Source organism: Doryrhamphus excisus, linkage group LG4 (genome assembly GCF_037039965.1).
Source record: "Doryrhamphus excisus strain RoL-2023G ecotype Guam linkage group LG4, RoL_Dexc_Guam_v1.1, whole genome shotgun sequence".
Taxonomy (NCBI): Eukaryota; Metazoa; Chordata; class Actinopteri; order Syngnathiformes; family Syngnathidae; genus Doryrhamphus; species Doryrhamphus excisus.
Window position 1 is genome coordinate 20,394,722 of NC_136360.1, and position 25,603 is coordinate 20,420,324.

General features: G+C 40.2%; 1 protein-coding gene and 1 long non-coding RNA gene across 2 annotated transcripts in view; both read left to right on the top strand.

Moving 5' to 3' along the window:
- The window catches only part of LOC144898373 (uncharacterized), a 205,986-nt gene that overhangs the window by 71,125 nt on the left and 109,258 nt on the right, over nt 1-25,603 (top strand). The window lies entirely within an intron of this gene.
- Nucleotides 1,302-25,106, top strand: LOC131129883 (cortexin-1-like). The gene is made up of 3 exons (XM_058073820.2): nt 1,302-1,379; nt 14,631-14,719; nt 24,322-25,106. Exon 3 carries the CDS (start codon nt 24,714-24,716, stop codon nt 25,104-25,106), a length of 393 nt encoding a protein of 130 aa, XP_057929803.2. The 5' UTR covers nt 1,302-1,379; nt 14,631-14,719; nt 24,322-24,713.

The window sequence follows — 25,603 nt, forward strand, 5'->3', positions numbered from 1 at the left end:
ATATATATATATATATATATATATATATATATATATATATATATATATATATATATACATACAGTGCATCCGGAAAGCCATCAGACCAGAGAATTTTGTTTCTCATGGTCTGAGAGTCATTCAGGTGCTTTTTGGCAAATTCCAGACGGGCTGCCATGTTCCTTTTACTAAGGAGTGGCTTTCGTCTGGCCACTCTACCATACAGGCCTGATTGGTGGATTGCTGCAGAGATGGTTGTCCTTCTGGAAGGCTCTCCTCTCTCCACAGAGGAACGCTGGAGCTCTGACAGAGTGACCATCGGGGCCTTGGTCACCTCCCTGACTAAGGCCCTTCTTCCCCGATGGCTCAGTTTAGAAGGCCGGCCAGCTCTAGGAAGAGTCCTGGTGGTTCCAAACGTCTTCCATTTACCAATAATGGAGGCCACTGTGCTCATTGGGACCTTCAAAGCAGCAGAAATGTTTCTGTATCCTTCCCCAGATTTGTGCCTCAAGACAATCCTGTCTCGCAGGTCTACAGACAGTTCTTTTGACTTCATGCTTGGTGTTTGTGCTCTGACATGCACAGTCAACTGTGGGACCTTATATAGACAGTTATTATATTTCCAAATCATGTCCAATCAACTGAATTTACTGCAGGTGGAATCCAATTAAGCTGTAGAAAGATCTCAAGGATAATCAGTGGAAAAAAGATGCACCTGAGCTCAATTTTGAGCTTCATGGCAAAGGCTGTGAATACTTATGTAAATGTGATTTTTTTGTTTTCTATTTTTAATAAATTCAAAACATGTCAAAAAAACCTTTTTTCACATTGTCATAATGGAGTATTTTGTGTAGAATTTCGAGGTAAGAGATTAATTTAATACAGTTTGGAATGAGGCTGTAACATGACAAAATGTAGAAAAAGTGAATACTTTCCGGATGCACTGTATATATATGCAGGAGCCTATCCCAGTGCAAGGCATATATATATATATATATATATATATATATATATATATATATATATATATATATATATATATATATATATATATCTGTAAAATATGGGTTCAAATCACCCTTGGTGTACCTAACATACTGTTTTATATTATTATTGTACATATATATTTACTTATCTATTATTAATTAATTTATTAATTAATTTATTTATTTTAAAGTCACACAGCAAAAATCTGACGATAGGTGGAAAAAGTCGCTGCGTGATTGGCTGCAGGCTGTGCGTGGGCGTGGCTTGGGGAGTGCTCTCGCTTTGCAGCGGGCGTCCGCCGCGCAAAAGGAGGCTCAGCCAGCAAGCAAGCGGCAGGCGAGCAGGAGGAGGAGGTGCCGGAGGAGAAAGAGAGCATCCCGAAGTTTCAGCGGACGAAGCTCGCTCGGGTTCAGGTTGGTGCGTCTTTTTTCCTTCCAACGTTTGCTTCGTGATGCTCGGACAAAAGACGAACAATAAGGCGTCAAGACAAGTTGGAGCTCCTGAACGCACCTTCTTAATGGCAAAACTCAAAAGTTTCAATCCTGTTTGTATGTATATATTTTTATGTATAATATATAGAAACCTGCATCACGTTGGGGAATGATATTTCACATTCATACGTTTTTTTTTTTTTTTTTTGCTATCAATCCAAAACCAGTATCACGAATACCAATACTTTTTACTTGGGCAAAGGAAGTAATACAGTAAATACAATGAATCCCTTCCAGACACCCATAAATATGAACCAAATGTTTTATAGAGAATAATTATTACACTAATTAATGTTAGATTACATATATTACATATTGAAAAAAGCAGGCTCGGGCAAACTTTTTGACTCATGGGCCCCATTGGGTTAAAAAAATCTGAGTCTATATATGGTCCTCTATCAGAATGGCATACTTGCTCACGGTGCAACAAAAGGCAACCACAACGCATCCACAGCGAGTTAACGCCTCATAAATCAAGTGCTGCTACTACGTGGGTGAACGAACAACTAAGTGCTACATTATTTCCAAAATCTCCGCAAGGCATGCTGGGTTGCCCGGCCGCTACAACAATATGAACAATCATATCGAGATGTTAACTCCTCGCGGTTTAGAAATTGCTCTCTTTGGCCCCATGGTGGATTATTTAATAATCAGACTCAATAAAAGACGCAGGAAGGTGTTTGGGTACAAATTCCAAATTTTGTATGATAACCAAGGCAAGACATAATTAGAGTGTATGACAATTAATACATTCATACAGTATTTTACAGTGAAGTCTTGCTAGTATTAATCCTGTACCGATACCATCCTGACATCGATATTCAAACTAGCAGCTTGCTCCTTCCTTCCTCATCCTCGTTTCTCCAGCACGGAGACACCTTGAGGTGACGGAACGACCCGCTGAGATGCCCCCCCCCAACCCCCCCCCCCCCCCACACGGAGCGCCATTACAGGTCGTTAGGATGGCACAGATGCACAAACAGCAAGACGTTTGGCAGAATCCTTCATTTAGGAACCGTCACTCAAATGGAAAAATATAATTTTCTCATCGTTATGTCATCTCCGCACGCTCCCAGCTTTAGAAATGGATGCAAGACGTCATGTGATCTCAGCAGTCTTAGCAGTGTTGCAAATGTAACCCCATCACCTTTTGATGGAGCCCAGTAATGTGGGGCTAGTAATCAAATTCCGCTCATTTTCTTACTCCTCTGGCCGTGACTTGGGTTTCTGTTTAAGTCCTGGGCTGGCTTTCCGCTGACGGTTGGAGCATCACTGGACAAAACTGACATCAGTTTCACTTTCAGTTTGCTTGGTCAGGATTACAGTCTAGAACAGGGGTGGGCAAACTACGGCCCGGGGGCCACATCCGGCCCGCCAAGTGTTTGAATACGGCCCGCCCAATCTTTCCAAAGTATTTCATTTAAACTCAACATACAACCTGGCATCATGGCCTGAGCCAACCTTTTGATGGTTTTATCAATTTCGTTTTTTGACATGGTCTGTTGTTTACAAAGTGCTCCTGAAAAAAGGGACACAAGCACATAATAATAATAATAATAATAATAATAATAATAATAATAATAATAATAATAATAATAATAATAATAATAATAATAATAATAATTATTATTATTATTATTATTATTATTATTATTAGATTATTAGATTATTAGATTATTATAATAATTATTAGAACTATTATGATTATTAAAATTATTATATTAATGCTAATTATTATATTAATTATATATACTATTATTGTTATATTTGCATATTTTACATAATAATAATATAATAATTATTATTTTAATTTTATTGTAATTATTATAATATTTTATTATTTTTAAAATATTATTATTATATTTTAAATATAAATATAAAATAATAAAAAATAATAGCGGATTGCATGACAATTTTACAGATACAATAATACCAGGTGGACTGTTACGTGTAAAATATATAGTCTGCCCCCCCCCCGTAAATGTTGTCATATCAATGCGGCCCGCGAGTCAAAAAGTTTGCCCACCCCTGGTCTAGAAGCAAGGTACGGAAATGCGTATCATTTTTCATTCATTCATTCATTTTCTACCGCTTATCCTCACAAGGGTCGTGGGGGTGCTGGAGCCTATCACAGCTGTCTTCGGGCGAGAGGCGAGAGAGCCAATCACAGGGCACATATAGACTAACAACCATTCACACTCACATTCATACCTATGAATAATTTGGTATGAACCTAGCATGTTTTTGGAATGTGGGAGGAAACCCACGCATGCATGGGGAGAACATGCAAACTCCACACAGACATGGCCGACGGTGGAATTGAACCCGGGTCTCCTAGCTGTGAGGTCAGCACGCTAACCACTCATCCGCCTTGCAGCCCTTCATATCAGTTTTGTTTTGTTAAAATATATTACGCTATAAAGCCCCCCCAAATAGTTGATGTTCAAGTTTGACAAAAAGTGTAAATTCGCAAAATATAACAACATTTTGCACAAAGGGGGGGAGGGCGCATTCTCAGCACATGTGCAAAGACAGAAGTGGGGGGGGGGGGATAGTCACAATTTGCCACAATGAGAAACAGCGTACAGAAAAAATATAATAAAATGGCAGAATTTACTCGTTTGTTCTGGCAGTGTAATGGTACAGCTGCTACGTTTTGAGGCATGGTCGGGCAGTTACAAAAAAATTGTCCAGCATACCCCCGACCCTAGTGAGGATAAGCGGCGTAGAAAACAGCTTCACTCTATCATGGTTTTCTCCAAATACGTATATTTGTTGACAAATCAATTATTAGTAAAGAGTGCGGTCATATTTTACAATAATTGTCATTTGTTTTTGCCTAAATTAAGCATTTTGCTGTGATGATATGCTTCCGATATCTTTCAGGAGTAAGTTTGTTAATAAATCATTATATTTCCGTGGTTGAATGTAACCTATTATTAGTACAAAAAAATGCATATTTAAACAAGTTGTACTTTTTTTTGCCTAAATGAAGTATTGTCAAGCATAGAAATGAAGTACAAATATAAAGCATTCAGAAGATGTGATAAGTAGTAAACGATTCTACACAGACCACTAGGTGTCAGTAATGTACAAAAGAATGCAGAATTCATTTCTTTATAGTGGTGGTGTAATGGTACAGCTGCTACCTTTAAGGCACAGAGCTGGGGATTTGATCCAGACAAAAATTTAGATCATTTGTGATTTTGCACTAAGTAGTTTCTTGAAGAAAACATTTTTATGTACAGTCCACCCTTGCCACTTCCTGCTTCCAATTTTGCGACTTCACTCTCTCACCGCTTTTCCAAATGATATTGAAAATTGCCCCTGTTTTGTGATTGAATCTGGCCTATCATGTCAGAAAATTACATTTTGAACAATTTGGAGTCCACCGTGAGTCTAAATTATGTATTATTTATGTCTTATTTATGTTTGTATTGCTGCTCTAATGACATGCCCTCGCCAAAGATAACACCCAAGGCTCTCAGGGATGGCTTGGATGACTGACCAAGTCACCCAAGGTCTGCTTCATCAGAGGACGACAATCAGACTTTCGGTTTTATTGACGTTTAGCTGCAGGGAGTTAGCACTCAACCCGGTTCTTGATTTCCTCCAAGTCGCGCTTCAGGGAGTCTAACTTCTGAAACGCAGATGGCTTGAAGGAGCAAGCGAATGCTCTTTCCCATCGGAAGCAAATACAACATAGGCTCCAGAGCAGAACCCTGCGGTACTCCACAGGCTGCGCAGTTCACACTGTGACGCTAAAACTACGACCAGATTGATGGGAACCAAACCAATGTAGAACTCACCCCGACAGACCTACATGGTGTCTGGTGGTCAACTGTAGGGGTGTTACTTCATATCTCGAAGGCTCTGATTATGCTAAAACTGTATTTAGAAGGTGGTACTCCATAATAATAACTGGATTCAGTTTCAAATGAAACGGTCTAAAAAAGCCGATATACTGTATACTGTACATATGTGTGAGTCATACTGTTTTCATGAATTATCGGCATGGGCTTCCGCACGTCCAATCTCAACCTAATGGACCACCCGCCACCCACCACCCACGGCGTTCAGGGGTGCTCCATTAAGTGGAGCTGCACGATGCGCTTTGTTCAAACCCCAAGCCTCACTAAATAAATGGATGCACACGACCAAGTGGACATGATGTTAGGTTTTGGTCAAGATTTTGGTAGTTTGCATAGGAAGCCTGTTTTTTTTTAACATTGTTAGAACTCTCTAGATATGAAATAGCAACCCTATAGTCACCTTTACACTCCGATTACCCAATATAGTCAACATAATTCTTTCATTGTCTCATCAGTAGTAACATTACTGACACCAATTGACCAGTGTATATCATTACCAACGTCCTTGAATGCATCTTCTGAATGACTGTATTTGTACTTTACTTCATTCAGCCATTTTTACGCTTGGAATTGCTTCATTTAAGCCAAAAACATATAAAATTGGCTTAAATATGCATTTTTTTGGTCAGTAATAGGCTGTATTCAACTGCACAACATTGCAAATATAATCAACATAAATTAGACAGAAATGGTCCAAATAGTATAAAACCCAACATGATAGGTCTTATTAATTTGAGCAAATTAATAAGACCTATTTCTTCTATTCATTTTATATTGGATCTAATTTTGTCTGCACTAAAGGACCCGACAGGGATCCCATAGAAAAGTCGGCGTCCGCTTGGCCGACATGTCCACTCTCAGCTTACCACTGGTGACAAATGGACAACAAGCAGCAGTAATGCTGATCTCCAGGAAGCCCCTCGTCAGTGTCCTCCTCTGATGACCTGTAACAAGAGCAGAGTGGCTGCTCAGGAAAAGAGAAACCCCTGCCCGCAAAAGCCCTTCTGAGGTTTACCACAGGAGGACATCCACTACTACAGGGGTCTGCAGCCCACACCCAGCCCCCCCCCTCAAATCATGTCAGTCTAATTCATCCAAAAATATGAACAAACAAGACAATAATTATAGCTTGACATGCAATAAACAATACAAGAGGGTGAGGATCATAGAGGGAAGACGGGAGGAGGTGCCACCTTAGTTTTTTTATGCTGAATTATTTTTTTAATTCTGTAGTGTTTCTCACCTTCTTTATCAAATTGCCACCTGCAACTGTCTTTGGCCCCATGGCGGGTTATTTACCCGTCGCACTCAATGAAAAAATGAGAGTGAGGTCTTTTTATAGGGGACCCCAATTTGTGGTATGGAAATTGAAAAACCTGGCAAAAATGTGGGAAATATTTTTGCCTGAAAGCCAAGATAAAAAAAGAAAGAAAGAAAAGTATGCACTGCAAATATATTATAATATTTTAATATACGTATATATATTATATATATTATAAATAATATAAATAATATTATTTTAATATAATATTATAACAGCCACTGAACTACAAAATATGCATTTCTTCAAAAAATAAACAATAATAATAATTAAAAATAAATAATAATAATAATAAAATAATAATAATAATAATAATAATAATAATAATAATAATAATAATAATAATAATAATAATAATAATAATAATAATAATAATAATAATAATAAATGTTATTTACAGTGTGTTTGTCCCATCCCTGATTTTTTTTTTTGCATGTTTGTCACACTTACATGTTTAAGATCGTCAACTGAACACAAAATGCAATTTTGAAATGAAATCTTTTATCCTTAAGGGAGGAAAAATCCAAACCCAAATGACCCTGTGTGGAAAAGTGATTGCCCCCAGTTTTAAAACATAACTTAACTGAGATTAATTGAGCTCAGCCAGTATGAAAAAGGTTATAAAGCCATTTATAAAGCTTTGAGACTCCAGCCAACCACAGTGAGAGCCATTGTCCACAAATGGCCAAAACATGGAACAGTGGTGAACCTTCCCAGGAGTGGCCGGACAAACAAAATGACCCCGAGGCCAACACTTTTCCACACTACTGTATGTAAAAGTGAAGCCCATGTCGTTTATTGGTCATGGCCCACCACTGGGGGGTCTTTAAGATGCTATCAGGCCTCCCTTAAAGACGGCAAATTGTCTTTTGACACCTGCCATTTAAATACTGTATTATGCTTCACTTCAAAATGCCTTTTTCAAGCCGGTGTGAGAGAAAATGAGCTGTATATTCTGTAATAGGAATATATTCATATGTTTTTGATCGTGCAGTTTATTGCCCCTGAAATAATAGCAATGTCACAGTAAGTGTGATTGAATTTGGCTGTATGTAATGTGGCTCGACGGCACACAAGGTCATAAACAAGCTATTTGGTGTCATTTAAAGACACCCCCCACCACCCACCCGAGCGCCCACACGGTGCACGCGGCTTGCGGGGTGAGTCCATTAACTGCAAACCCTGCAGAGAAGAAAAAGTCAGGACATATGTCAATGAAAAGTGCTGATGGTCCGCAAAGCAAAAGTGCAGATAATCTTTTCTTTCTCGCAAAGCCCAGATGTGTTTGGCCTCATGTGGTCATGTGGTCCGTTACGACCCACCGCCCCTTTCTCCGCCCGCCGTAAGCTCAATAATGTAATCAGCGGCACAGTCGGCCTTCACTTTAGCAAGGTGATGTGTCCGTGTCTTTGCCGTGTCTTTTTCTGCCTTTAAGCGCCACTTAGCAGTTCAGATGCTCACATCTTTTGGCACCGCGGGATCACACGTCAGCAGCCTCTTTTCTTAACATACACACCATATGGACTACACTACAATACACTTTATGGACTACACTACAATGCACCTTATGGACTACACTACAATGCACCTTATGGACTACACTACAATGCACCTTATGGACTACACTACAATACACCATATGGACTACACTACAATACACCATATGGACTACACTACAATGCACCTTATGGACTACACTACAATACACCTTATGGACTACACTACAATGCACCTTATGGACTACACTACAATGCACCTTATGGACTACACTACAATACACCATATGGACTACACTACAATGCACCTTATGGACTACACCACAATACACCATATGGACTACACCACAATACACCATATGGACTACACTACAATACACCTTATGGACTACACCACAATACACCATATGGACTACACCACAATACACCATATGGACTACACTACAATGCACCTTATGGACTACAGTACAATACACCTTATGGACTACACCACAATACACCATATGGACTACACTACAATGCACCTTATGGACTACACTACAATACACCATATGGTCTACACTATAATACACCTTATGGACTACACCACAATACACCTTATGGACTACACTACAATACACCATATGGTCTACACTATAATACACCTTATGGACTACACTACAATACACCTTATGGACTACACTACAATACACCATATGGTCTACACTACAATACACCTTATGGACTACACTACAATACACCTTATGGACTACAGTACAATACACCATATGGACTACACTACAATACACCTTATGGACTACACTACAATACACCATATGGACTACACTACAATACACCATATGGACTACACTACAATACACCATATGGACTACACTACAATACACCTTATGGACTACACTACAATACACCATATGGACTACACTACAATACACCATATGGACTACACTACAATACACCATATGGTCTACACTACAATACACCTTATGGACTACACTACAATACTCCATATGGACTACAATACACATTATGGACTACACTACAATACACCATATGGTCTACACTACAATACACCTTATGGACTACACTACAATACTCCATATGGACTACAATACACATTATGGACTACACTACAATACACCATATGGTCTACACTACAATACACCTTATGGACTACACTACAATACACCTTATGGACTACAATACACATTATGGACTACACTACAATACACCATATGGTCTACACTACAATACACCTTATGGACTACACTACAATACTCCATATGGACTACAATACACATTATGGACTACACTACAATACACCATATGGTCTACACTACAATACACCTTATGGACTACACTACAATACTCCATATGGACTACAATACACATTATGGACTACACTACAATACACATTATGGACTACACTACAATACACCTTATGGACTACACCACAATGCACCTTATGGACTACACTACAATACACGATATGGACTACAATACAATACACCATATGGACTACAATACAATACACCATATTGACTACACTACAATACTCCAATAATAATAATACTTGTTATTATTGTATAGCGCTTTTCAGAGTACTCAAAGACGCTTTACAGTAGAGAAAAAGAAATAATAATAATAAAAATAAAGTTGAGTAAAAACAGTAAAAGATGCATTAAAATACAATATCCAAACATTCAGAGCTAAAACAAGGCTAAAAGTGAGGCGGGGCACAGCAGTCAGGTATAAAAAGTTAGACATTAAAAACTTATTTAAAGAGGTGGGTTTTTAGTTGTTTTTTGAAGGAGGGAAGGTCAGGGCAAGCACGGAATGAATGGGGCAAAGAGTTCCAGAGGGTGGGGGCAGCGATGGAGAAGGTTCTGTCTCCCCAGGTTCGGAGCTTGGTCTTACAGGGGAGTGCCAGGAGGTTGGAGTCTGAGGAGCGAAGGGGACGTGGGGGATTGTGTGGATGAAGGAGGTCTGTGAGATATGGGGGGTCAGATTGTGGAGGGCTTTGTAGGTTATGAGAAGGACTTTGAAATGGATACGCTGGGGAACGGGAAGCCAGTGGAGGTTTTTAAGGACCGGGGTAATGTGTTGACAAGAGCGGGTGGAGGTGAGGAGGTGGGCAGAGGAGTTGTGAATATATTGTAGTTTGTTGAGGGTTTTGGAAGGTGTACCCTAGAGAATACTGTTGCAGTAGTCCATTCTGGTTGGGATGAATGCATGGATCAGGGATTCAGTGGCAGAGAATGGAAGTGATGGACGGAGTCGGGCTATGGTCTCAAGATGGAAAGATGCAGTGGGGGGTCGAAAGAAAGGGTAGGGTCCAGTAGGGTCCGAGTGGCTGATTGTGTCAAAAGCTGTGGTGAGGTCTAGGAGGATGAGGATGGTAAGATGGCCGGAGTCGGAGGAGAGAAGAAGATCATTGGTGATTTTAAGAAGAGCTGTTTCAGTGCTGTCTTTGGGGCGCACTGCAGAAGGATAGATGATAAGATGGCATTTAATTGGGTAAAGAGCGTTTAGGGGGGCGATAAATGACAACAGTAACAAGGGGGAGGGACCAGACAGTTTGAAGGCAGTGTATTGAAAGGAGTGAATATTATGAAGAGAAATCTGACTTTGATGTCCTTTTTATACAGTAAAGTCTCGTTATATCGATATTTTCAGGAGTCTGAAAAAATATCGATATAACCGGACTATCGATATATCCGATCCTGTGCCAAACTGCATTAAAAGTGGGCAATAATGCACTCGACATTGTTCTATACACACGAGAGAAACCACGAACGCCAGCATGTACATATGAAAAACAGTGATTATTGCAGGCGATAAAAAGATATCTGAATACAACACAATTAAATACATGTATTTGTACGCTTGTGTCTTCGTTGGAATAGGTGTGTATGCTATGTCAGTTGGTTCTTCATCCTCATCATCCTCGTCATCCTCGTCATGAAAACACCAAGTCTATTCACTGAATCTTCCCTCTAAATTATACAAATATTTACTCCTTTACTTCAAAAGATTGTTTAATACGTACTTACCTCATATTAATTACCTGTAATCCTCTAATTACCGTCCGTCGGTGGAAAAGCCGAAACGGTGTTAGTCGAAAATCAAACAATACGCCGTTTACAGATTTCGCTAATGGTGGTATTGAAATCCTTAAGCAAATATTGATTCAGCTTTAAGCTGCTTTTGTATCGATATAAGCAGACCAAATTGGCTGGCGGGAGATGAAAAGGGCATCGTAGTAACCGGATTATCGTAATAACCGGGTATCGTACTAACCGGAACTAATTATATCATAAAAGACTAGAAATTTGCCGGGAAATGAAAATAGTATCGTAATAACAACAAATGTTTCCTTCATCCCTTCCATCCTTTCTCCCATGCAAACACTTAACAGCCTTCCTTCCATTTTTCCCATCTTTCCTCCTCCCTTTTCCTTTCCCTTGCTCCATTCCCCATTCATCCTTCCTTCTCTCTATCCTTCCTCTCACCCTTCCTTCATTCTTCCTTCCCTCTATCCACCCACCCATTCTTCCTCCCACCTTTTCTTTCATCCTTCTTCTCATCCTTCCAACCATTGTTTCTTCTACCCTTCATTTCTTCCTTCTCCATCAGATATCCCTTCCTTTTAACATCCTTCCTTCCATCTTTTCTTCCTTCCTTCACTCTTCTTTCCCTCCTTCCTTTCTTCCTTCCACCCTTCCTTTCATTTTTCCTTTCTCACTCCTTTTCCTCATCGTTTCTTCTCAGCCTTCCTCCCTTCTTTCCTCTCATCCTTCTTCCTTTCCTTTCCCTTGCCCTTCCTTCCATTCTTTTCTGTGTTGTTGTTATGATTGTATTTGTTATTGTGTTGTTGTTATTATTATTGTAGGTTATTATCGGGTCATGTTGTTGTTATGATTGTATTTGTTATTGTGTTGTTGTTATTCTTGTAGGTTGTTATCGGGTCGTGTTGTTGTTATGATTGTATTTGTTAATGTGTTGTTGTTATTATTATTGTAGGTTATTATCGGGTCTTGTTGTTGTTATGATTGTATTTGTTAATGTGTTGTTGTTATTATTATTGTAGGTTATTATCGGGTCTTGTTGTTGTTATGATTGTATTTGTTAATATGTTGTTGTTATTATTATTGTAGGTTGTTATCGGGTCGTGTTGTTGTTATGATTGTATTTGTTAATGTGTTGTTATTATTATTGTAGGTTGTTATCGGGTCGTGTTGTTGTTATGATTGTATTTGTTAATGTGTTGTTGTTCTTGTTGTAGGTTGTTACCGAGTCGTGTGTTGGTGGTCTTGTTGAACTTCCTGTTTTCTCTCTGGACATTTCCCGCAGCACAAAGTTTCTTTCCTGTCTTTTCATGAGCGTGGTGTGGGCGGAGCACGGAATAAAAGTGTCTGTCAGCGTGGGCGGGGTGACAGGTGGGCACCGTGTCGGTTCTGTCCCGGCGGACTTGACAGGCGGCTTCCTGCTGGAAGTGGAAGTGCTGTTTTCAGACTTGATGAAAGTGCTGACGTCTTCATATGGTAGCAGCACTTTCATCTTTACTTGAATCTCATTTCTCCTCTTCTCTCCTCGCTTCTCCTTCTCTCCATTCGACCTCCAGATGTGTGTGATTGATGCCATGTGACCTTCTGAGTTCCCCGGGTAGCCGCAGACCGCCAGTGTGTCTGAATGGTAGACATTAGCATTCTCCGTTACTGCTGTCCTCCTTCCTTTCATCCGCTTCTGACTTAGCATCCAGTACTTGTCCCTCTTCATAGAAATATGAAACTAATAACTCCATCATCCACATGAAAACACAAGCAGAATGTAAAATGGCGTAATGACCCATAATGACCTATGCAGCCGATGACAGGCCTGAAGAAAGCCACTTCCGGAAAAGGCAACGTTAGCGAATGAGAACTTTATTGGAGATTCTTTCAAATAAATCATATTCATGTGGAAAGAGTTCATGTGTACAATGTTTTTTTGTACTTATTACTTAATATTATATAATATTATATTTCACTGTTTGGTGGACAGAAATGTAACATTTCTTGCATTTAGTTTTTTTGGTTAAAAAATAATTAAATCATAACTAAATAATAAAAAACTAAATATAGCAAGTAAGTAAATGTATACATCATATATTATATATATAGATATACAATATATAATAGATGTATAATAAAGTATACATTATATACATGCCACCTGTTGTTATATTTTAACTATTTTCAAAATATATTTTTTCATAAGAAAATAATTTTTCATAATTTTTACTCAATACTTTTAATACTTTAACTTTCTTGCATTTAGTTTATTGGGTAAAAGAAATATTGAATAATTAAATGATAATGAAATATATAAATATAATATATATATATATATATAGTAGATAAGTAGTAAATAAGTAGTAGTATATAGTAGAAGCAAGTAAATATATTATCTATATATAATATGTATAAATATGTATATGTATATAATACAGTATATATAATATATATATGTTTTAATATTTTAATTATTTTTCAAATATATTATTTTGTAAAAACTCGAATATATATATTTTTAAATTATTTTAAAAAAAGATTTCATGCAAAACTTATCAGTAAGTTTTGGTTATGTTGCTGTCGCTGTAATGTCTTTTTAAATATTTGGACAGACCATGTGGAGAGAAATGTAATTTTTTTTGCATTTTGTTATAATTTTCGTAAAGACCTCATGTTGGTGATTTTTTTTTTAAATAACTAAACATATAGCTCAATTATTTTATATATTTCTTTAAAAAAATCACAATCTTTAAAAAAGAAATAATTTAACATTTTATTATACGTACCTTTTTAATATGCAGCATTTTTGTGGACAAAACAATCAACAAATGTGCTCCCATGCGACATTGGATGCTCATGCGGCCCAACCAATACTTAACATTTTTCTGTCTTTTCCAAATATGCAGTGTTCCTGTGGACGTGGTGTTATTTTCCATATTAACTCCCTTTGCTGACCCACTCAGATACGTACCACTTGTGGACCCTCCCGCCCCGTCGCAGTATGAATATTTCATGTGCAGGATTGGTGAATTAAATATAGGATGTAGGTGGGGATGATTGGGCTGACGTTTATTAACTCTGACTGGAGGGACATGGGGGCGGGGTGGCGTTGAGAGGGTGATAAGGGCAATTTTAAAAAGGGAAGCAAATGACGGCACAGGGGAGCGTTGGGATGGCACTGATGGTTAGATACGACACAGGCGATTAAGGCGCTGCAGTGGATGGGGGTTGTTGTGGGGGGGGGTGTGTGCTTTGGGTGTCTATCTTAAATCGGAGGGGTTTCCAGTGATAAATGCATGCAGCTAAAATATTCACAAGCCCCCTCAGTGTGATGCCAGGCGGTCGCTGGTGGGTTGTGGCGCAGGTCTAACTCATGTGCTGATACTGTTATTGATCGCATCCAAACACCCCAAATTTCATCCTCATGCTGTCAGGGGAGTGACACCAACAACCAGAGGAGACGACACGGCATGCTGGAGGCCATGTCTGGAAATCTGATCCAGCGTGACGTCTTTGGAGAAAGGTACGCACACACACACACACACACACACACAGATGGAATTGCTTGCTTGTTGTGGAGAATCACAACGAGCGTGTTCTTTCCCCTTGCTCCTTCATCTGTGTACACTTCCATTCGTCTTTCCCTCCATATCCCCTCACTCGTTTGTCCGCTTTGCCACAATGTCACTTTCCCAGGGAGCTGATTGGAACGCTTTCCAACAGCAGTGGGACACTTTTTCTGCTTTCCGAATCCCATTCATCAAACTGATGAGCGGGGAGTACATGTGTTGGCGACAAGGCACCGCTCTTAACTCCTGAGAGGTGTACAGTGGACCACGGAGGACCAACTCTCCCGAATACTACCAATAGAAAATATTGGTATCGCTCCAACGGCCTAATGACGAAGCATTTGGCCTTGTCATTCCAAATTTGTAGTTATTTGCCCTATGAAGGGGCACTCCCGTTTATGTCAACCACCCACTCACATCGACATAATGGAAACAGAAATTACAGAATTAATTTAATTCATCTTTCTCTGGCAAGAGCCAATCACAAGCTCTTATATGAAGAGCTTGCAACCAAAAGGCGCTAAATCCATTTTGACTGATTTCGAGAAAATCAATGATTTTTAATTACGCACATATCAATCTATTTGGTCATCAAGTCTATATTGCAAATGAAAGAGCTATCAATATAGGTCATAAAAATGCATGCTATAAAAATCCTGCACACACCATGTATTTTATAATTTTTTTTAATTTATTTGTTTTTTCGGATTTAGCGCCTTTTGGCTGAAATGATGGATTTAGCGCCTTTTGGCTGAAATAAATTTGAAGTCACCTTTAACTTCTTCAATGGCATTGTTGTAAAGGAATGTAAGGTGCTTTAATGTGCTATGCTAATAAAATAATTACAACACAGAAGCCGTTCTCAACATACAATACAAAATAATTATTATTAATTAAATTAATAAAAATATTATTAAAAGCAGTGCTCATATTTGACTGCACCATGAAGGTGACAGTGACAAAAATCATCTCATTACAAACTCTTTACATTGTATGTTTTTTAGTACAAGTAAAATAATGTTTCTCATGAAAGTTGGAGGTGTCAAGGTAGAGACATGCCTTTTATGGCGTAAAAAAAACTTCCATGTTACAGAATACTGTAAAAACACAATTTGTGTTCTCCTGAATTGCATAACATACTGTAACTATCATACGTGTACTTAATGTACACAAACAAAACAGGATGCGCACTGATACTGGCTTTCTGTATGTGCAGTGCCAATTGTATTCTTCTCTCTGATTGGTCAGATTATCAATAGATGGGAAACTTGGGCCAATCAGAATAAAGAATAAAGAAAGGGATTTAGCTCCTTTTGGTTGAAATCTGAAATGGAAATAGCGCCTTTTGGTTGAAAGCATAAATTTCATATCACTTTTTTTCATCTTTTTTAAAATGATTTCAAGACCAAAATATGTGATTTGGATACACATGACAGAGGTCTATTAAACTCATGAAAAACATGCAACTTAGTGAAAATTGGATTTAGCGCCTTTTGGTTGCAAGCTCTTCATATATAAGAGTATGACAACATAAGAGTATGACTCACGGTGTCATCTTAAGAACATCCTAAGAAAGATTTACTAACAACCCTAAATTCATCACATAGCAACTTAACACTCAAAATGTGTACTTGGCTAATATACAAACATGTACCACTATAAGTTTGAAATGAAAAAAAAATCTTTTAAAGCTTTCCCATAATCCTTTGCATCTGAGCAACGCATTCATTGGGGCGCTGCAGTGACATTGGCCTCCCTCTTGGATCTGGGTCCTCTGATGACCTAATGATCTCCTGCAAAATGGTGACCTTCCTAGTCCTCACAGACTCGTGCACATCATGAAATGATATTAATTCATTTGGCTATATATATTTTTTCAAAATGTTGTTGGTGTGGTTTATACACCAGAAAGTCCGGTACTTTGACCTGAACAGGAAGTGTCTGTGTGTGAGGTAACTAAAGCGGTTGACCACGTATGTCAACGTTAACTTAGCTTCTTAGTCATATGAAGAACAGAGTGGTTGGTCGACATAGACGGGTTGTTGACATAAACAATATCGACTTAGGCGGGTTCTGATGTGGGGAGGGGTGCTGGATCCTATCCCAGCTGTGTTCGGGCGAGAGGCGGGGTACACCCTGGACTGGTCGCCAACCAATCACGGGGCACATATAGACAAACAACCATTCACACTCACACCTATGGACAATTTGGAGTCGGCAATTAACGTTAATTAATGTTTTTGGAATGTGGGAGGAAACCGGAGTACCCGGACGGGGTACGGGGAGAACATGCAAACTCCATCCAACTTCGAGGGTGGAATTGCACCCTGGTCTCCTAGCTGTGAGGTCTGCGCGCTAACCACTAGACTGCCGTGCCGCCCGGTTCTGATGTGATTTAATGAAAATAAGATCAGGTTGTGAGGGTCGCAGCCCAGACTTCCCTCTCCCTGGATACCCAAGGCGTTCCTAGGCCAGTTTAGAGACATAGTCTCTCCAACGTGTCCTGGGTCTTCCCAGTGGCGTCCTCCCAGTTGGGTGTACCATGGACAAGCCGCCAAAGTACTTAAACCAGAATTTCAAAATAAGACAAAAATAAGATAACAGATGTAACTAATATTATATAAATAGCATTATTCATGGTCATTCATAAAATGTAAGCATTGATGGGATGGGTTGGAGTTGCTGTCCGGGGATAAAATCATGTACTTGATTGAAAGGGTGGCCTATAAAGAGTTAATTCCCAGCATGCTGCCTTTTCCGTGGTAACATTTGCTTTGAAAAGGTCAGCAGTCTTGAGTGCTTCCTCATTTGCATGCACACTGAAGGAACTCTTCCTGGCCCTGGCTGGGCGGGTGGGGTGGGGTGGGGTGGGTGCGTTTGTTCCGATGCACCCAGCATTGCACACAAACGCTCTCCTTCTCGCTGCTCCAAGTCGACAATGGAGATGTTTAATTGTCAAACTTTATCATCCTTATTGTCGCTCCTGCCTGTCTGCCGGGCGAATTACGACGCGTGAGGAGATGTCTGGTCGTGAGCGAGTCGAGTGCAAAGACGCTCTAAAAATACCTGCAAGGCTGTGTGCTGTTTCTCCAGCTTGCATAATTTCATATACAAGCATATATTGAGCTTTTTTTCGATTCAATATTTTTGGCTTTCTAGAGCTCAAGGTGACCTACTTTACAACATGTTCACGATAAGTGGCCGCTCCCCCTGGGGGATGGAACTCCTAAGCCTTAACCCGCTAACCGCCTAACCGCCTAACCCCTAACTCCTTGTTCTCTAACCATCTAACCCAAATCCTAAAAGGCAACTTGTAAGACTTAACCTGCTAACCGCCTAACCCCAAACTCCTTACCTTCTAAGCTCCTAGCCTCAATCTACAACCCTCATACCATCCAGCCCTAATCGTCTAACCCAGGGGTGGGCAAACTACGGCCCGGGGGCCACATCCGGCCCGCCAAGTGTTTGAATACGGCCCGCCCAATCTTTCCATAGTATTTCATTTAAACTCAACATACCACCTGGCATCATGGCCTGAGCCAACCTTTTGATGGTTTTATCAATTTCGTTTTTTGACATGGTCTGTTGTTTACAAAGTGCTCCTGAAAAAAGGGACACAAGCGCATAATAATAATAATAATAATAATAATTATTATTATTATTATTAGATTATTATAATTATTATTAGAACTATTATGATTATTATAATTATTATATTAATGCTAATTATTATATATATTATTATATTATTATTATATATAATATTATTGTTATATTTGCATATTTTACATAATAATAATATAATAATTATTATTTTAATTTTATGTAATTATTATAATATTTTATTATTTTAAAAATATTTAAATATAAATATAAAATAATAAATAATAATAGCAGATTGCATGACAATTTTACAGATACAATGATACCAGGTGGACTGTTACGTGTAAAATATATAGTCTGCCCCCCCCCCCCCCCCCCCCCTGTAAATTTTGTCATATCAATGCGGCCCGCGAGTCAAAAAGTTTGCCCACCCCTGGTCTAACCCCTTACCCTCTAACTGCCTACCCCGAACCCATAACCCTCTAACCATGCTCATGGGGTCATTTAGGTTGGCCGGCCACTCCTGGGAAGGTTCACCACTGTGTTCTATGTTTGGCCATTTATGCATAATGGCTCTCACTGTGGTTGGCTGGAGTCCCAAAGTTTAGAAATGGCTTAATAACCATTTCCACACTGATAGATATATCTCAATTACTTTCTTTTTGGGCGGGGGGGGGGGACACAGGGACTTTTTTCTCTCTTAATAATCAAATTTTCTATGATGCTTATCCTCACTAGAGTTGCTGGAGGTTATAGGGAGGTATGCTGGAGCCTATCCCAGCTGACTTCAGACGAGAGGCGGGGTACGCCCTGGACAGGTGTACGAACTGTATGGGAAACACTGCTTCAACAGATGAATGAAAGATTGTTTATATCCGTAGCAAGCAGTGCGCACAGGCAGACAGTAAGGAGTCATTGTCCTGCCCTTACACATACGTAGATTGTCTATTCAACAGAGATGGCAATGTCAAAGATCATCTACTCTACATCAAAAGAGCGTTGCCACAGTAAGCCCTCGTTTAAGACAGTGAATTCCCACCAATTTATTAATGTCATAATTTGAGCATAGAAATAATTTTTTTTAACATAATCGGAGAGCTCTACACATTGAATAACAACCCTATAGTCACCTTTACACTCATTCATTCATTCATTTTCTACCGCTTTTTCCTCACAAGGGTCGCGGGGGTGCTGGAGCCTATCCCAGCTGTCTTTGGGTGAGAGGCGGGGTACACCCTGGACTGGTGGCCAGCCAATCACAGGGCACATATAGACAAACAACCATTCACACTCACATTCATACCTATGGACAATTTGGAGTGGCCAATTAACCTAGCATACATGTTAGCGGAGTACCCGGAGAAAACCCACGCATGCACAGGCTCCCATTGCACGTTCGACTCCAACACCAGTCAGTCAGTTCAGATCTGCCGATATTGAATACCCGTACTTTTGACCCAAAAAGCTGCTATAAAATACCTGAATATAAAATACCTGAATATAAAATACCTGAATATAAAATAACTCAATATAAAATACCTGAAAGCTGAACCTGGGGAAAATATCCATTTGCCCCACATCTCGCCCACTTCCCACTTTGCCACCATAGCGACTGAAGTGTTTTGTAGTCTTTATAGGACAGCTTTAGCTCTGTAAGGACTTTAGCATGTTAGAACCAGCACTGATGGGGAAGGACACCAACCCCGTCTGTTGCCTTGCCGCCTGTTGCCGCCTTGCGTTGGTGGTGGTCTGCATTGCAACAGCTACCCGAGCGTGGTCATAACGTGTCTTCCATCAGGTATAAATAACAAATCAAAGCTGACTGCAGCGAGCCTGCTGGTGGTTTTCATTGCGTGTGGGATCCAGATGGGGTCTTGCTTGGAGGGACAGCATCAGCATCAGCCACAGCGACATCCACCCAGGAAGTAGCACATGTGAGCTGGGAGCTGCAGTAGAGCGGTTAGGAAGGCGGCTTGTGGTACCTCGGTACCTCAGCCGGTAGATGTTTTTTTGGGGTTTCTGTCCAGCCTCCTGAATGGTCTCACTGTCCCGTAATTGGCTGAATTTCCTTAGCCTTCTTCGGGGGCCAGATGGTTCCTTCTATTCCAGACGTCCTCCTAATTCATATAGCCTTGGGCGTCTAAAAATGTGATAGACAGCTTTAACATCTTGTCTCCTGATATATATAGCCTTGGACATCTGAACATCTTCGTGTCTGACTTTGGAGTGCCCCCACACCCTCCCGTACATACATCAACCATACTGAATAAAGACATTACATTTGGAGAAGTTAGCTACAGTAAAGTCTCGTTATATCGATATTGTCGGGAGTCGGAAAAAATATCGATATACCCGGACTGTCGATATATCCGATCCTGCGCCGAACTGCATTAAAAGTGGGCAATAATGCACTCGACATAGTTCTATAGTATAGAACGTGTACACATGCCTGTATAGAATCTATACACACGAGAGAAACCACGAACGCCAGCATGTACATATGAAAAACAGTGATTATTGCAAGCGATAAAAAGATATCTGAATACAACACAATTAAATACATGTATTTGTACGCTTGTGTCTTCGTTGGAATAGGTGTGTATGCTATGTCAGTTGGTTCTTCTGTTGCAGGCATGTGTTTGGCCAGCTATGTGGGGCGGGTTGAGCATGACCTGTGAACCAGGAAGTGCGGGAATCGGTGTGTGTGCTGCGCTCTGGTGGTGGAAGTGTGAAAAATAAAGTTGACTGGAAGCAGCCGTTGGCCGTGTTCTTTTTTGGTATTGAAATCCTTAAGCAAAGATTGATTTAAGCTGCTTTTGTATCGATATAAGCAGACCAAATTGGCTGGCGGGAGATGAAAAGGGCATCGTAGTAACCGGATTATCATAATAACCGGGTATCGTACTAACGGAACTAATTATATCATAAAAGACTAGAAATTTGCCGGGAAATGAAAATAGTATCGTAATAAGCAGTACTTCGATATAACCGATATCGATATAACAAGACTTTACTGTATTTCTTTTGTGAGGCCGCTCCTTCGTTTTCCTTCGTATCGATTTGTCTCCTCGCATGCATCATTAAATTCTACCTCTCGTTAGCTGGTCTCATCTCTTGTCTATTTTCAAAGAGGAACTGTTTCTGATTAGGATCAGGCTTCACCCCAAATAGAATTAAGGTTAGTGTGTCACACTAACATTTGGAATTAGAGTTTCAAATTAGCATTTGAAATAAGGATCATGGTTTATTATTGGATTATTGGGGTTTCAGATTGGGGGTCGAATTAGAATTAGCGTTTTAGGGCACATTTGGCTCAGAAATTAGGGTTAGGGTTTCACATTAGCATTTGGAATCGGGAAACCAGGGTTTGGAATTGGGGCATGTGGTTAGTTTGAAATTTGGATTAGGGTTTCACATTAGCATTTGGAATTGGGAAACCAGGGTTTGGAATTGGGGTATGTGGTTAGTTTGAAATTAGGGTTAGGGTTTCACACTTAACATTTGGAATTAGGGTTTCAAATTAGCATTTGAAATAAGGGTCATGGTTTGTTATTGGATTATTGGGGTTTCAGATTGGGGGTCGAATTAAAATTAGCGTTTTAGGGCACATTTGGCTCAGAAATTAGGGTTAGGGTTTCACATTAGCATTTGCAATCGGGAAACCAGGGTTTGAAGGTGGAATGTGCGATGGGTTTCAAATTTGGATTAAGGTTTCAAGTTCAGGTAACATTTGGAATTTGGTTTAGGGCTTTAAATTTAGAAGTTCGGGTTTTGCAGTTATTTCAAATTAGGATTAGGTTTTCAAATGAGTGTTAAGGTTTCATGTTAGCATTTGAAATTAGGGTTAAGGGTTGAAATTAGCATTTGAAATAAGGGTCATGGTTTAATATTGGATTTTTAGGGTCTTAAGGAATGCTAATTAGGAATTAGCATTTTATGGCACATTTTGCTCTGAAATTAGGGTTAGCATTTGAAATTGGGAAACTAGGGTTTGAAGGTGGGGTGTGCGATTAGTTTCAAATTTGGATTAAGGTTTCAAGTTCAGGTTAGGGTTTCACACTAACATTTGGAATAAGGCTTGGGTCTTTGAATTTGGGTTATTTCAAATTAGGGTTAAGGTTTCATGTTAGCATTTGAAATTAGGGTTAGGGTACATGTTTATTGTATACGTATGTGCACATATCTTACATAAATGATATACAGAGTATGTATCTATATCATGTATGTGTGTATTTATGTATATAATACATATTATACAGCTATAAAATACCATGTATATATATATGTATATATAAGTCCATACACTCCCAGATTGTGTATACATAAGGCAGAACAAAAGAAGATGAGATGCAAAGCAACCCGCGAGGAGCAATTAGAGATTCAGTGTTTTGCTCAAGGACACTTCAACACTGGATGTCATTCTTCTGTTTACAAGACAGACACTCCACCCTCACATCATAATGTCCTTCAACGGGACCTTATCACCTCGTTTTTGGCTTCTGGAAGGAGGCCCTGACACACACACACACACACAGAGCCAGTCAGTGCAACAGGCACCCTAGAGACGGGTCCTGGTCCAGGTAGAAGAAATTGACAAAGACAGACAATGAGTTTGTGCCAAATAAAAGCAGCCCCCCCACCAGTGTCCCACTTATCGATCACCATAGCAACACGTGCTCTGTCCATCCATTCATCCATCCACTTCAAACAAGGATGCGGCTATCGTGTGTCGTTGGCACTGAGTGAGCCGCTCCGTCACGGGAGAGGAGTGATTTTAGATTATTGATGAGCCTCGGCTTTGTCCGCCTCTCCATCAACGCTTTGAGACCAATGAAAGCGGACAAGGAGGCGTCCGGCGGCGCGGCGTAACTGTGCACTGACAAATGAGGTCTGATGTAACGCCATCCCGACGACCATAATGGCACATTCATTACGGCTAATGCGGCCATCATCAGCTTCCTAATGGAGCCTCATTACAAGACGTCACCTGTTAGCTCCTGGAAGGGCAACATGGGCGTAGCCTGGTGCTTGTGTGTCTCACCCAACATCACAGTAAGATCACTGACACCTAGTGGCCGCTGAAATCCATTTTTGCTGGTGTTTTTTTTCCAACTATTTCAGCTTTCTTCATGTAAGTTTTTTTTTATAATTATAACTTTATTCCCATAATATTTTGACTTTATTATTTTTTTCCCACATTACGACTTTATTATGAAAATGGCATTCCTCACAATATTACATTATTCTCATAAAATTCTCACTTTTTCTCAGTTTTTCATAATATTTGGCATTTTTTGCAGAAAATTACTGATAATATTCATGTTTTTGCTGTTGTGGTTTTAGTTCTCTTGGTAAATAACGCTGCAAATGGCCCCCGGGCCACACTTTGGACACCCCTGCTTTTGGAGACGCAACTACAAAGAGTCTGTACAAACCAGGAGGATCACAAAAAGCCAAAATAACGAAGCTACACAGCTGCCTTAATCTGACCTGCTCTTTTTGGGGGGTTTTGGGACCCCCAAAGTGGGGAATACTGTACGAGCTGGAGGTCGCACAGCACAGCTGATCACACACATCATCACTCCCAAAGTAAGATCACTGACACCTAGTGGCCGCTGTGCAGTACTACATATCAACACAATGTCTTTGAATGCGTCTTGTGAATGCCTCATATTTGTATTTGACTCCATTTTGACAGTTATGCTCCATCAGAAGCTCAAATATGCATTTTTTTGCTAATAATATTAAACCACAAACCACAAAATTACTTCTTATTATAATATAGTATATTATTTCTATCATAATTATGCTTGAAAATGCCAAATTTAGGCAAAATAATTTTTAAAAATGATGAAATTGAAGGTGTGATGTTGGCAAGCAAATGAGCCAAAGATAAGAAAGCCAATAGGAAGTCGACCCCCCCTCCCTCACCGGATGCAACTTTGTCTTTTAGGCGTGTGCTGTGACGTCCATTCATCGGCGCCTTGTGAGGACACGCGTGGTTGTCATCACGTCTGCGGAGGGGCGTGGCCATTTTATGAATGACAACTTCATTCAACTTGTCTTGCTGCTTCTCCATTCGACTTTCCGTAGGGAGGGGGGGGGCGGCGGCGTTGTCACTCATCCCAAAGGGAAATGGTGAGAAGAACCTACGTGAACACTCGATGCCTGTGACCCACTTATCGGTCGCCACCCGCTGAGACATTCGCATCACAGAACCCGATTATCGCTGTAAAAATATCATCGCTGGAGGGTGGTCGGCGTTATAATCCCCCTGACGATTAGCCCATATGCTCCGATGGGGCCGACCTACATGTGAGCACAGAGGCGCGCCCAGATAGCTTGATGAACACCTTCCCTTCCTTCTCCTCACCTCCCCCAAACACGCCAACCATCCAGTCGGTGTGCAAACCCTGCCTCCGGGCCCCGTGGAGGATGAACGATGGGCCCACGCTGGACTACGAGTTGCTGCTGTCCCCCGCCGGCTCCTCCTTTCTCCCCGGCGGTGCTGGCGGCGGCGGCGGCAGCAGCAGCAACCCGCCTCTGGCCTTGGTGGGGGTGGACACAGAGCAGCGCACCGCCTTGGCCTTCGTGGGCCTCCTTATGCTCTTCCTGGTCTTCCTGCTGGTCAGGTGCTTCAGGATCCTGCTGGACCCTTACAGTCGCATGCCCGCATCATCCTGGACTGACCACAAGGAGGGGCTGGAGAGGGGGCAGTTTGATTACGCGCTGGTGTAGCGGCGGGGGGGGGACTTGAAGAAGGGTAACCTTGCACACTGACACAATCTTTCACAATTCTAATGAGAAGGTTTTGGGGGGTAGATGATGCTTTTTAAGGCTTCATGGCGCCGCAGCGTGGTCGCTACCGTCCTGTTTTAGCTTTGGAGCGGAGCATGTGACGGTGACTAGCTATTTAGCTTCCTGTGTTGACCAATGGTTTTTACTGCGGGGGCCATATCGTAAAAAAGGATGGAACTTGGCCACTTGGATATTCTCTAAAGATGCTAAGAAGTTAGAGAATATATTTCAAGAAAAACTCTTATTATTAATTTCAACTCCTTTCCCCCCATTTATGGTGTTTTTTCTAAATATTTAATATTTCTGCTCAAAAAAAAATTCTTCTGCTAATAGTATGATTTTATTCCAATAATTTTGTAGATTTTTTGTTTGTTTGTTTTCCAAAACACTAGGAATTTAAAGAAATACAAATACGTAAATAAGAGTAAATAAATAAT

Bases quoted from the DNA above. Each gene is read 5' to 3' on its own strand.
- LOC131129883 (XM_058073820.2), top strand. From the start codon at position 24,714: ATGAACACCTTCCCTTCCTTCTCCTCACCTCCCCCAAACACGCCAACC.